The 14,513-nt window shown below is 39.6% G+C and overlaps 1 protein-coding gene across 1 annotated transcript in view; it reads right to left on the bottom strand.

Annotated features, from left to right (window-relative positions):
* Positions 1-14,513, bottom strand: part of thsd7aa (thrombospondin, type I, domain containing 7Aa) — a 209,744-nt gene that overhangs the window by 35,602 nt on the left and 159,629 nt on the right. The window contains exons 10-13 of the mRNA XM_042331989.1: positions 11,168-11,300; positions 7,944-8,047; positions 494-688; positions 2-265 (exon numbers count right to left, since the gene is read on the bottom strand). Coding sequence (XP_042187923.1) covers positions 2-265; positions 494-688; positions 7,944-8,047; positions 11,168-11,300 — 696 coding nt within the window. The remainder of the gene's footprint in view (position 1; positions 266-493; positions 689-7,943; positions 8,048-11,167; positions 11,301-14,513) is intronic.

Raw genomic sequence — 14,513 nt, 5'->3', positions numbered from 1 at the left:
CCGTGACTATTGCAATGCCCCAATTTCACCAGTCTATTATTCTGATCCCGGCAAGCCACCGGTTGATAGCGATATCCTTGTCCGCACTCCTTGATATCCCCTTGTACTTTCATGCCAAGCAGGCTCTCCACTCGACCTTCTGGCAGAATGCAGTCAGAAAAGTTGCTGAAGGGTTGGGCTGAATACTTGTCACATGGGCAGAACTGGGTCTCGATAAGAGGGAAGATCTGAGTGTTCTTGCACTTTTCTCTCTTCTTACTTTTCCCTAGCAGTTGATAAAGAAATAGAATAGTTAGGAAAATAAACTTAAGTTGAAATTACCTGCAAAGCTGGAGACCAGTGCATTCCTTTTGCATTCCATTATGTTACAGTTAACATATTGACTAATGACCACAATAATTAAACACGTAGGAAAAAACCTGGAAATTTTGTTTAAAATACCTATAGATTAAAGCATGATCTTTCTATGATCTTTGAACTTAGTTGTACTCACCCACTAGTGACCGCCTTCTGGTACGTACAGTGCCACAATCTCCATTGCAGGGGGAAAATCGGGACCAGCTGGTGAACTGACAGTCATCCTGGCATGGTAACTGGCAAAACTGAGTTAAGGGTGGCATGGTGCCAGCCCACTGGAGACAATCATTAATGTCCACTTGACCACCGTCTTGCTTGCGACAAGAAATCGCTGAAAGACAGAAGAAAAAATAAAGGAACAAATGGGAATAATGGAAAATGGAACAGGTGAAGGGCATTCAGCCTGCTCTGCTACAGATCATCCATATCCCAAGTACTACAAACTTTCCTTAATTCTACCACCCTGACTTCCTGAAATTTTCCCCTTTTTGTAACAAAGTATCAATCCATCTCTCTTAAATGTGGATTCAGGCTGACACTCCAAATCAGTATTGGGGGTGAGCTGCAGTGTCAGAGATGCCCTCCTTTGTTAACCCAAGGTCTGATCTGCTTGTTAAGATGTCCCATGAAAAGAGAAGCGATTTTTTCCAGGTGCCCTGGCCCACAATTTCCCAAATAAAATTGGCCATTCACTTTATGGCCATTTGTGGGACATTGTTGTTCGCAAAATTGGCTTTCGCATTTGCCTACGAAATATGGAGTCGCTACACTTCGCAGCACATAATGTGAAATTTTAGGTGTCCTTCCGGTGTGCATGGCGTTATATCAAATGCAAGGGTTATTATCACTGAATCATTCAGCTGATTTTTCAGCTATGGCTTTCTGGGGTATTGCATTCCAGATTCCTATTAATCTCTGCAAGAAAAAAATACGTAACAGGATTCAATATCTCCACACCACGAGAATTGGTCTGAACTGTAATCAGGTTGCTAACTGATAATTATGTGTCTGTGTCCTTGAAACTATTGTAAGGGTTTACTTTGTCAATCCAATTTATCATTTTATATATTTTATCTGAGTTCAATATTTGTTAGATAACATGACAAAGCATAGAAAACAGGAATATAATAATAATCCTTGTATTCGACACAGCTACGCCTTATCATGTCTTCAAGATGTCCCAAAAGCGCCCCACAGAATACACTGCAAAGTGAACTCTGTATATTCTGTGGGTGAAACGCAACAGCCAATTGCACACAGCAATCGTGGATTAAGTGACCAAATTATTATTATGTTTTAATTAATTTATTTTTTGAAGGGAGTATTAACCCTGGAAAAGCGATCTACCAATCGACTAACCGAGTTCCTACTTACTGCTAGATAAACAGGCGTGTGGAGCAAGGAAACTTCCCTAACCTTTCGCCCCATCAGGAATTGATTCCAGATCCTCTTTCTTGCCGAGCAAGTGTTTATCATTTTATATACTCTGTATACCTTGCCTCTCAGACTTCTTGTTTCAAGGCATGAAAAACCTCTGATTAGTTGATCCACTGAACAATAGGGATTAGCTACAATGCTCACTTTCTCTAAAGCCTGGGCAGCCCCCTTATGTTGTGGAGACTAGAACTGTACAGTCTGCTACTAGAACACTATAGAGCTTGACGTTTGTGGATTTGAACTCAACTGATTTACCAATAAAGCCAATAAATCCCAATAAAGCGTGTCCTGTTTATTGCTGCTTCAAACTAAGTGACCTGAAACCATTTTGATCAGCTGAGTGTCTGGAATAAAATGTGCTTTCTCCATGGAGAGAAACACACTACTTACCTAATTCCACAGAGTGTTAGGTACAGGTTGGCAGGAACCAAGGCTTGGAGATCACCAAATGTGTATAGAGGTAGTGTTTCAGTTTAGCCAGCTAAAACTGCATAGCTTGCCATTGAAAACAGTATCTGGCAAGCTTCCCACTGTTTGTGTAGCTAATATCACCATTATAGCCATAATAGCTTGAGCTTGCAAGGTTAACAGGAGCTGAGTGGGAAGAATCCCTGCCTCCAGTGACTAGTCTGCTTCTCCAAGGATTACTGATGACCCAGGCTGGCAGTTCTATTAGCAGCAGTGCCCTTAAGTAGCTCACTTGGCTTAGACAACAGACTACTGGAGCCAGCTCAGCTCTAAGAAGACCTTGCATGACTCTACACCCCAAGCAGGACAGACGTCTCTTTCAACTTCACTAAGTTCTAAACCATCAAATGGGAACATTTGTGCAATGAGGTCTATTTGTCTGTTTATGTTAATTGAAGATATTTGCTGTTTTTTTTGTAACTTTACTTCTTACATTTTCCACCTGCTTTTTCAAGGGACACTGCCCTACATGAGAGGGCGCGATATAAATACAAGTTTTATAGTTACTTTCCCATCCCTACCAAGTGTAGCTTCTCTTAATGCTGGACAGTCTTGCTTACAAATGCCTTAGATGCTGTTCCTTAATTAAACAAATCGGCTAGCTTGCTTAAGTGGTGTGGATTTACTGCCAAAGTTTATGAAAAAATGAATTATTTAGAAGATGAATGTGTAATTGAAATTTAAACGATGGCCCAGTGATGTTTTCTTTCTCTTCAATGTTCTCAGATCCCTGCTATTGCTCTTGGCTGACTGCGAGCAACTCTGCAGAAATTGCCTAGTGAAAACTCACCATCTGGATTTTCCCACCTTTCCACATGGCATCTTTCTACAGGAATACGTCTGGGATCAGGGAATCTGTGTCACACCTTTCAAAACTGTCTCTTTGCTGAACATATTTAACAATGTTCTGTGAACAACTCAATCATTTTTCACCTCTTCACAGGTTTTACTGGCTACATGTATCTCTCCCATGTTTCCCATACAGAAGACGTGCCTCTGCAAAGGTACAGCTCACAAAAATCTTCTGGATGAAGAAGGCCCTATGGTCCATCCGATCTCATGCCTCTTGAACACCCAACCTACTGTCCCATCACTACTGCCCCATCACTACATCAAGCTGCTTTTTAGATGAGTCCAGTATCCTAGTCTCAACCACCCTTCTTGAAAACCTGTTGCAATTGTTGATTACCCTCCATGTAAAGAAAACACTTCCTGGTATCAGTACTGAAATTGCATTTGCAACTCTAAACACATGACCTCTTGTTCATTTGTAATGTTGCATTCTAAAGTATTGATCTAGATTTACCTTTCTGGTCACATTTAACATGTTATGCACTTCTGATGAAGTCTCCTCTGAATCGACTCCTTTCAAGACTGAAGAACCCTATCTTATCTAATTGTTGCTCATAGGTCTCAGGTATTTTATCTAATAAATCCCCAATGTGACCAAAATCACCCCTTGAAATCTACAACTGGGGTAAACTTCTACCCAGAACTAGCAGATTATTTGGTCTTGCAAAGTATTACAGCTGAGTGCACCCTGTTCTTATCCAACATCCACACATAACACAACTGCCCCTGGTTGGTGATCAGGCAGGTGTGGAAGACATGGTTCATTTTCCGTTCCTAACCCAAGGACATTGAATCCACCTGCTCTCTTGTCTGAGCCAGACAACAAGCAAAATGGACGAACATTTGGTCTAAATGGATTTAGTGCTACACTGAGCTGCTCTTTTACCCATGAGAAAGTGGGATTAGGAATACATTGCTGCAGTAAGAAAACAGAAGGTTGTGAATATATGGACTGCACTGTCCCAGAAAACTGTTGAGGCAGAATCAATTGGGGGTATTTAAGAGGAAGGAAGATAAATATTTGCACAGTATATATATGTATTAAGTAGTACAGAAAAAAGGTGGGGATTAAAGGATCCACCGTGACCTTAAACTGTCAGAACAAGTTTAGCAATAAAAATAAATAATAATCCTTGCATTTGGTATAATAGCTAATTACATCATTGAAATGTCTCAAAGCATTTTACAAAATTTTTAATGAAATGCAGTGACTGTATAATTATTTGATGGGTTGAATAGTTGCCTCCATTCCTATGTTCTAAAATTTGGAGAGCTCCATTGAAATGTTGTTGTTATAATATCAACTATATATTTGAATTTGCATTCTGATGCCATAAGATTTCTTTTTATTACTGCAGGAAATGAAAAAGTGTAATAAAATGTATCAATTGTGTGTTTTGATTGCTGTACTGACTGTGTTCTGAAGCATTGATAAGTATTTACACAATCCCATCAACTTTTTCCCTTTCCAATTCAATCGAGTTGATTTAGATTGCAAAGCTTGCCCTTAATCAATCACAGGGTGAGTCACACAAAGAGATTACTGCAATGTTTAAAGCAAACTGTTGTATAAATGATTTGTTGAACTGAGGGGATTTACACTGCTGGAAACCAGGCTGTAAAACTCAATCCCTGCCTAAAATTGCACAGGAAGCAAATTTTCAGGGGAAAATGAAAAAAAAATAGGGCTTACACCCTCACAGAGAACATTGCCCCTCACATCCAAGATGAATTTGTTTGTTCTGCGAACAAAATGGAAATACTAAAAATTGGGTTTATTTCCTCAGGCAGTATCAGACTTTTACATAACTTTACTGCATGTAGAATGTTACAGTTTCTCACAGACTGTGAAGCAGATTGTGAAGTTTGGAAGTGACTCTGCTTGTTCCTGATTTCTCATGTGAACGTTTGGTTAATTATATGCCTGCTTTGGAGGATAACTGATCATATCATGTGCTCATAAATGGACCTCTATAATGATTGCTGCGCTGTAACATTGAAATGACCACCACTGCATAAGGCAATGTCAGTAAATCAATTTCTGTAGGATTTTTTTATATTCTGCTCATTAGCTGCCATTATTAATTCTATTCTTGTTCCACACTGGGAGTTGGACAATGCACAGCTAGTTTGACATGAAAATTTAAGCTGTATTAGGATTTTTATCAATTCCAAATCAAAGCTTCCTACTCCCAAATCCTTACAGTGCATCCACCCTAATTATCCAATCAAACCAAAAACTGTGAAACAGGATTTACCCTTTGTTGATGGTTCAGTGGGTTGCACGTACCATGTGGTGTGGCGCTGAGTGAGATAGAGCCACAAGGTTATAGGTTTAGTTCAATCGCTGTTCTGTGCTGAGTTAGTTGATTCAAATTAGAATGATTGTGAGGCGCAACTATTTGCCTTTGTGCTCTCAAGCTCGGGAGAGGAAAATCAGCCAGTCTGTCTGATCTAAATCACTATTCAGTGCGTCCTATTTGAAGTGCATCTCTATGGATATTGTTGAGGGCAATATTGGGCTCAGTTATGATACTCCATTAAGATACTAAATTATCATATTTCAATTTGCCTCAAAAATATTCATTGCACTTTACAGTAAAAATTCTGTGAAGTACTTCCATATGTTTCCTTACTCCACAAGCCTCTGTTAAACTAGCAGTAAGTAGGAACCCAGTTGTTAGTCAATTGGCAGATCGCTTTTCCAGGGTTAATAATCCCTCCCCCCAAAATAATAATTTGGTCACTCAATCCACGACTGTTTGTGGGATACTGCAGTGTGTAATTGGATCCAGCATTTCGCTCACAAAATACAGTCAATTCACTTTACAGTACATTGTGTGAAGCGCTTTGAGATGTCTCGAAGACGTGATAATGTGCTATATCAAATGCAAGGATTATTTATTCCTCTGTATAATATCCAAATTACAATTTGCAATACAATTTACATTTATATTTTCAGCCGAAGGAGAGTGGGGAGGAGAAAGATGACAGAAAACACATTCAAAGAGGTAGGTCTTATCTTCTAAAATATTTTGGTAGATAGGCGATCACTTTCCGGGTGTAATAATCCCTTCAAAAAATAAATAAATCCATAACTGTTTGTGGGACACAGCTGTGTGCAATTGGCTTCCGCATTTTCCCCAGAAAATACGCAGTTAATCCATCTTTATAATATAATCTGTGAAGTGCATTGAGATGTCTCAATGGCATGATAAGTTGCTGTATCAAATGCAAGGATTTTTATTATTATAATATTAATATAATATTAGAATAATTATTATTATAGCCGACCAAGGCTTGGTGCAGACTCACTTGTGTAGAATAGCGACACGGGTGGACCCTAAGCATGGTTGATTTGTGTGTATCTTTGCCTCAACCTGAATTACTGCTTCGAGGGATGGAATGGAAAAAAGATGAAATAAATTTAGAGAACACACTTTATCTCCCCAAAATTCTGAAATGTACTAAACGCCTCCAGTGACGCTTGTCAGTGCCTTTTGGGCCGTATTTAAAACTCAAGAATAATTTTTATGCTTGGATTAAGATTTTAAATTTAAGTGCTGTAGTCGGATCGAGAACTCTACACAGTGGAAATGTGTTGGTGCATTGAAATTCTCTGTTCACAGCTGAATTATGTTAGCAGCAAATATGCAGATGCCTGTCATCAAAGTCCCACTGCAATTTAAAAAAAGATTTGTCACATCGGAAACACAGCAGGTTTGGCAGCCTATGTAACGTCTTCCTGTGAATTTACAATGTATGTGAACAACATTACGATTTGGGTCTATTAAATATGCAACAGATGTACTTGCTAATATCTCCTTAGATGTTTATTTTGCTGTGAATTTTTATTTTTTTACACACACCCAGACGTCTCAAGATTATACTTTGACAAGGCAGCTGCCATCTGATTTTAGTGCCTTTCTTTTGCGGAATGACTTCCTTCATTTTAAACAGTAGGAATGAAGCAATATTTTACCGTTTTTACATGAAAACATCTCAAAATCCTTCACACATAGAATTGGTATTGAAGCTTGAAATGACTGCTGTTTGTAGGCAAACACAGGGGCTAATCTGCGGCAGCAACATCTCACAAACAGCAGTGAGATGAATAAATAAGTTAACTTATTTTTGTATGATTGTTTTTGATGAAGGAGCAATGTTGGCCAGCACCCAAGGATAAGAGCTCTCTGTGTTTCTTTGACATAATGCTTTGGGGTCTCTGACCTCCACCAGGTTTAAAGTTTCCTCATTTGTCAGATAGCACCTTCAGCAATGCAGTGCTCCCTCAATACTTGAGGCAGAGTACAATATGAGCTTGAGTTCTGGTGTGAGAGATTCAAATTCACAGTCTGAGCTCTGGAGAAGTAAATGCCATCAAACTAACATAATTAAAGAAGCATTTTTTATTGTTTTTTCTATCCAATTATTTAACAGATCCTACAGTTAAGTCTAAAAATTATGATTGATTTTGATACCAAATACTGAGCTAAGAGACTGTTTTCCCTTTATATTGCATTAATCCTGATCTAGTATTGTCATTGCTACAGTTCAGGGGTTTCTAACAAAGGTGGAGTGGAGGGATTTATAGCCCCTTCTGGCAATGGGATCAATGGACATGTTGAACCTCGACTCATTTGCTCATCTTTACTACTTTCAGTGTAATAGTTAACAAGCAACTTGAGGCTGGCAATCACAGTCTATTCCCTGGAGTTCATAAATTCACGCCGTTACATTGCCACACATTTGTCAATTTACCCGATAATCTCTGTGCAAAGCGTCAACACCATTTGCAACAAGACGTCCATTAAAATCAGTAAACTAACCTCTGGTCTGCAGTCCTGGTCCACATGTTTCATGCGCTCCAGGGCTGTCTTGGCGAATGTACCACGGCACTAATTGACACCGGCGCCATTTGTGTGTTTTCCATCTGTATTAGAAAGAGCACAGCTTTAAGCCTTGAGAATTTATCTTTAACACATTTAATATAGTCAATTATTTAGTACATTGCCTCCAATTTGATCTGAAACGACAGAGCATTTCAGGTAGCACCCAAATGAATTACAACAAGGCAAAGGGAATGGAACTAAACGGAGAGTGGGACAAAACGGAGAGTGTCGCAGTTTTTCTTTTTAAAGGTAAAATGATTCAGAGGGGATCTGATAGTGGCATTTAAGATCATGAAAGGATTTGATAAAGTGAGCCTTGATAAGCTGTTTCCATTTGTTGGTGAGCCCAAAACGAAGCAGCATAAATATGATAGTCAGCTACCCATGTGAAGGGCACGATATAAATACAAGTTATTGTCGTTGTTGTTGTAGTTATCTAAAACATGGAGGAGACTGTTTACACAGCAAGTATGTGGAACTCACTGCTGGAATCTGTGGTGGAAGCAAAAATCATCAGTGCATTTAAGAGGAAAGATGATATATACATGAGGGATAAGGGAATAGATGTGTATGGGAGAGAAGATTTGCAAGAGTTTGGAGGCTTGTGCGAAGTACAAGCACAGGCACAGACTAGTTGGGTCGAATAGCTTATGTCCATGCCATATAATTCTGTGCAATTGTATGTAATTGTTGGTAGTTTTCCTTTATTATCTAAAAGTATTATCTAAAACCCTGCGATGGGCTGTAGGATCTAAAATTAGGTAGATGTTGCGGCACTAATTACGATCTGTTGCTTGTGCCTGAAACTGTATAATTTGTGAACAAATTCATAAACGTAATCATGAAAATATCATAATCCTGAAGTCCGACAATTTCATCCTGACCTTTTGATGGACTTTTTGAGCCTTTTCTCAGCTGAGGAATGACCTGAGAGAAGAATGCTGGTCACGATGGCAAACACTAAGTGTAACAAAAAGGTCAGGAAGCATATAAGCTTTTCCCAATGTTTTCACTTTTTCTTTTAGCAATTTGAGGCAGATAACGGAAGTTTTAAATTAGCATAATAATAATCATAATAATCCTTGTATTGGATATAGCACCTTATCATGTCATCAAGACATCTCAAAGCTCTCCACAAAATATATTGTAAAGCAAATTGATTGTATATTTTGTGGGAGAAATGTGGTAGCCAATTACACACAGCAGTGTCCCACAGACAGTTGTGGATTCAGTGACCAAATTATTTACTTATTTTGAAAGATTATTTCCCCCAGAAAGTTAGCCACCAATCGACTAGAAACAGGTTCCAACTTACTGCTAGGTAAACAGAAGAGTGTGGAGTAAGAAAACTTCCCTTAGTTTTCACCCTGCTCTATATGGCTTACAATACCCGTTTTAAAAATCACAGGCATTGTAAGACATGTAGCTAATTAGCATTTAATGCTCTAACCCTTGAGGAGAAACCCAAGGGCACATTACATATACCAATGGAAACATTTGAGGGCCTAATTCAGGGTTGGAAATAGAGGAATAAACATTCACCACCAGACAAACCTAACCTGCTCTCTTGCATTCCAAACCTAGGATTTTGGGAGGCCGAATTTTATTCTTTAGTAGCATATTGGCACCTCATAATGAATGCCCTTTGCCCTTGTACACATAGCTCCACTATATCAACTTGTGGCAAATAAATATTCATAATCCGATTCAAATCTCTTTCTAGCATGTTTTTCCATCAGCACATCAAATGTTCACAAGGGTGTCAGGTACAAATAACCTCGCAGAGCACATCACAAAATTCACAGATTGCTTCAAATGTGGGACAGAATAATAAAATACAAGAGGCCTAAGGATTTGTAAGCATCTGATGCTAAGTAAGTTTATTTTTAATACAGAAAAAAAAGTCCCATTATTACTGGAGGGGGAGTGGAGGTAATGAGATTCCCTTGATAACCTGAAATCCAACATCTTAATGGCTGTTGATTGTCTCTGGACATGTAGTAGAATGGTTACCTATGCTCTGTCCTATACTATAAGATGCACAATTTGTCTGCTTTACCTTCAGCAATACCCCTATTGTGCATTTTGTTTTCCACATTGCCTTGGCTTCTGCCAATGCAAATCTCTGTTCTCAGAGCATAAACAAGCATTATGTGTGTGTGTGTGTTTGTGTTATCTTAGAAACCCATTGTTTCCCCCACCCCCCCAGAACTAGCAAACAGGACCTCTGCTTCTATCAGTTCTCAGTAGCTGGAGCTTGAGACTCTTAAGCACTGCAAGTGGTTTCTGTGCATGTCAGACTCCCGGTTGCCCAAATATAAACTGTAAAAACGTAGAACCAAGTGGAAGCAAAATTAACCTTAAAACATGTTTGAGTAGCTCTGTGAACTCTTAAAGCAGATAGAAAAGTGTGAGCGCATTGTATCTTAATTTTACATGATAGAGAATAGCGTAACCACATCACAAAAGAGAGAATTAATCTAATATTATCCTTTAAATAAAAAAGCAGCTATTTTTAATCCAATTTTCTCCCCTTATCCTTATTTTGTATCAGCATACTAAATATTCACATAGGCGTCAGATACAGATAACTTCTTAACGCAGATAGAATAGTGAAAGTAGTGACTGGAGGATAATTGTATTAGAAACAGTAAGCTGATGATGTTTCACAAATATGACAATACAGTAGACAGGCTGCCCAATCATGCAGGAATCAACACAGTTGAAACTAACTGTATCCTCACCTGAGATTTATAAATGTGTAACTTGAGTCAAAGGCCACTGGATAGCGCTGAGGAACAGCAGAAACATTTTGGTTTACTCAGCACCAGATATTGAATGTTCCTGCTAGTGATGGCCTCTGTATTTAGGGGATTGAGGAAGCTCAGAAAATGTATTTACATAGATTTTACACAGCCTGTACAGCACGAAAACAGGCCATTCTGCCCAAATAGTTCCGTGCCAGGGTTTATACTCCACACGAGTTTCCACCCACTCCTTACTTCCTCCCATAACCTTTTCTCTTCTCTTATTTTGCCCAAATAATTTTGAAATTTTAGGAATACGACATATGACATCTATATTTTGCATGGATTACGAAGCTTGTGATCTTGCATTGGTTAGATTCTGCCTGTTGTGTCCCATTCAATAGAAATGTTTACCTGTAATTAATGCAGACATGAGTGATCTCACACTCCTTCTCCTCCAAGAGTGTGTCAGGACAATCATGCCCTCCATTTGCTGGAAACTGGATGATGACTCGATGCTGAGATTTCTTTGCTACAGCATTGTCACCTGGGAGGGAGGAAACACCATGAAATTTAGTGACCATGTTTTAGACTCAATGCAGTATAGAAAGTGGTGAGACAATTTATTGGCAGATTCACATTTTACCTCTTTTTTCATCAGATATAGTACCTGTAAAAACAGAAATGGTATTAACAGTACTACAAAGTAATTCACTCAGCATCATAATCAAAATATCGGAGTGAAATCTTGCATCCAGCTCAGGAACTCTAATGTTGCATGAGGTTGAGTTCTGAAATAAATCCTGATCGACTGGATTCAAAGAATTACATTAGGGGAAAAAACATCAGACTGAAAAATACAGTTCTGAAAAATCATGCCATGCATATGGACCGAAACATTTGTGCACACAAGGGATTTCTTCATGATGGTAAGAAGTCCAAAGATATTTTGGTTGCCTCTATGATTTTCTGTGAGTTGTGCTGTCTGCAGGTATATTGATAAAGCACAGAGGTGCTTTATAAATATATTTTCATCTTGTGAAACTATTTATGGAGTCCTGTAGTTTAATGGTTGGAGCACTTGTCTCTCAAACATAGGACCTGGGTTTGATTCCTGGGCAGGACAAAACATTGGGCAAGTTTACTTACTCTACACTCCTCTGCTTACATTGCAGTAAATAGGAACCCGGTTGTTAGTCGATTGGTGGATTGCTTTTCCAGGAGTAATAATCCCTTCAAAAAATATAATAATTTGGTCACTCAATCCATAAGTGTTTGTGGGACACTGCTATATGTAATTGGCTGCTGCGTTCGCCCACAAATATACAGTCAATTCACTTTACAGTGTGTTCCGTGAAGCGCTTTGGGACGTCCTCCCGATGTGAAAAGCGCTATATCAAATGCAAGGATTATTATTATTATTATGTGAAGCACTTTGGGACGTCTTGAAGACGTCATAACATGCTGCATCAAATGCAAGGATTATTATTAATCCGGATTATTACTCCGGAATATCGCCAGATTACGGCACTACCTCACCCCTCACGCTGCTGAAACCCTGGTTCACGCCTTTGTCACCTCAAGGCTGGACTATGGGAACTCTCTCCTCGCCGGCCTTCCCGCCACCTCCCTCCACAAGCTGCAGGTCATTCAGAACTCCGCAGCTCGTGTACTGTCCCGCACCAGGCTTCGGGACCACATCAATCCTACCCTCGCTCGCCTCCACTGGCTCCCCATCCCCCAGAGGATTGATTTCAAGATCCTCATCCTCACCTACAAGGCCATTCACGGCCTTGCTCCCTCCTACCTCTCCAACCTACTATCCCCCTACCTACCTGCCCGTACCCTCCGTTCCTCTGGCTCCGGTCTGCTCCACGTCCCCCGCCCCAACCGCCCTACTATCGGTGGTCGGGCCTTCAGCCTCTCAGCCCCGAGGCTCTGGAACTCCATCCCCCAGTGCCTTCGCCTTGCTTCCTCCCTTTCCTCCTTCAAGGCCGGTCTCAAAACCTTTCTCTTTGACCGTGCCTTCAGCTCCCCTCTCGACTCTCTTCCTCCTCCTCGCTCCCTCCCTTCCCTCCCCTCACCCTGACCATTTCCCCCTCCTCTCTCCCTCCCTTCCCTCCCCTCACCCTGACCATTTCCCCCCTACTCGGGTCATGACCCAACTGTGCAGCGCCTTGGGACGTCCTCCTGACGTGAAAGGCGCTCTATAAATGGAATCTTGTTGTTGTTGTTGTTGTTGTATTAGTATAATGTATTATAATATTATAATATATAATATGATTTCTATTGCCTTTGTACATCGGCTTTTCAGCTTCCGTGTTGGTACACTGTATTCATTTCTGAGGTTGTCTGAATGGAGGATGAGTAGTTGTGCATGTATTTGACGACGTGAAAGATGCTTTACAAAAGTAATTTGTTGCTGTTGTGTTTCATCTGTTCTTTTTGTAGTTCTAATCCAAAGGATATGTATCCTTGGTGGTCTACAGGGACTCTATCCTTGGCTTTCCTCATGCACTGTAAATAAATGCAACCCCTCCCACATAGTGTTATGTTTGAAGTTAGATTTGGATGATCTGAATTTCAGCAACATCAAATCTAAATCTCAAACTGAAACATCCAAATGCTTATCCCTACCTGGCTTTGTCAGCATTTCCTCCAATCCTGGCAATTTCCATAAGTGGCCACAACATTTCAGTTGTTCATATAAGATATCCATGAAATGGTGTCACTCACAAATTTTTCCCAAAGACCAAATTCTTGAATCATTTTCAGGTAGAAAAAAAGTGAAAGTGGAAAGAAGGAAGAAAGAAGTAAAGTATAAAAGAGGCTGAAGGAAGTGGTCAAAGTCTACAATACCAAACGGGTCAAAATAGTTGTGAGTTTCAGAATACCACTATGGTCCAACTTATAGTTAGGATAAACGAATCAGGTCTGAAGGGAAGCCAATCTTAAGTATGGATAAGAAAGCAAATCCAGTTTATATGTAATAGGAAATGATATTCATACAGCTTTAGTTACATGCAAATATTAATAGCTCTGGAACCATGAAATATGCCATGCAAAACCTGGAAAAGGCTACCAACTCTTTGAATATAAGTCTACAAAGTCAAACAATGGAGTCAAATACAACCTTTGCAACAAGGATTCCTTTATTGTGGAATTCAGAAGTACTTCATGTCGATTGGCAGGAACTCCCCCTACCAAAATCTGCTTCTGGAGGGTTTGTGACGTACCTCTGGGTGAGGGCTTTCTACTGAAGACTGACATTTGAGCTGATGAAGGTGTGAGTTCTGAGCAATGCTATTCTTTATCACTTTTAACATTAGTGGTGACAGTAGAAGGAGCTTCTACTTGAAATTCCTGAATCAAAGAATCCTGTTTGAAGTCACCACATTTTACACCCCAAAGTTGAATGTGCTTAGTGAGCAATAATAAATGCTATAATGACAGCTATACTGTATGCATGCTTCATCCAGAACACGGAAGCCAATGATCCATTCAAATATACAGCTCAGAGAATGATCAAAGAGGAAATCAAGAGAATGATTTAAGAGTTAAATTTCTTTTACACATGAATAAAACATTGCAGACAATGGAACTGCTATACTTTAAAATCAGAACAAACCATAAACGTTTATTACATCACTCCAATAAATACTAGAGGAAGTCCATAAACAGCTTGGTTTTATACGTACAATATTGTGGATTGCAATTTTAGTAATCCAATTTGCTGAACACCACTACTGCCACACAATAT

This window comes from Callorhinchus milii, unplaced genomic scaffold (genome assembly GCF_018977255.1).
Source record: "Callorhinchus milii isolate IMCB2004 unplaced genomic scaffold, IMCB_Cmil_1.0 Scaffold2, whole genome shotgun sequence".
Taxonomy (NCBI): Eukaryota; Metazoa; Chordata; class Chondrichthyes; order Chimaeriformes; family Callorhinchidae; genus Callorhinchus; species Callorhinchus milii.
This window is presented reverse-complemented; position numbering and strand designations above follow the sequence as displayed.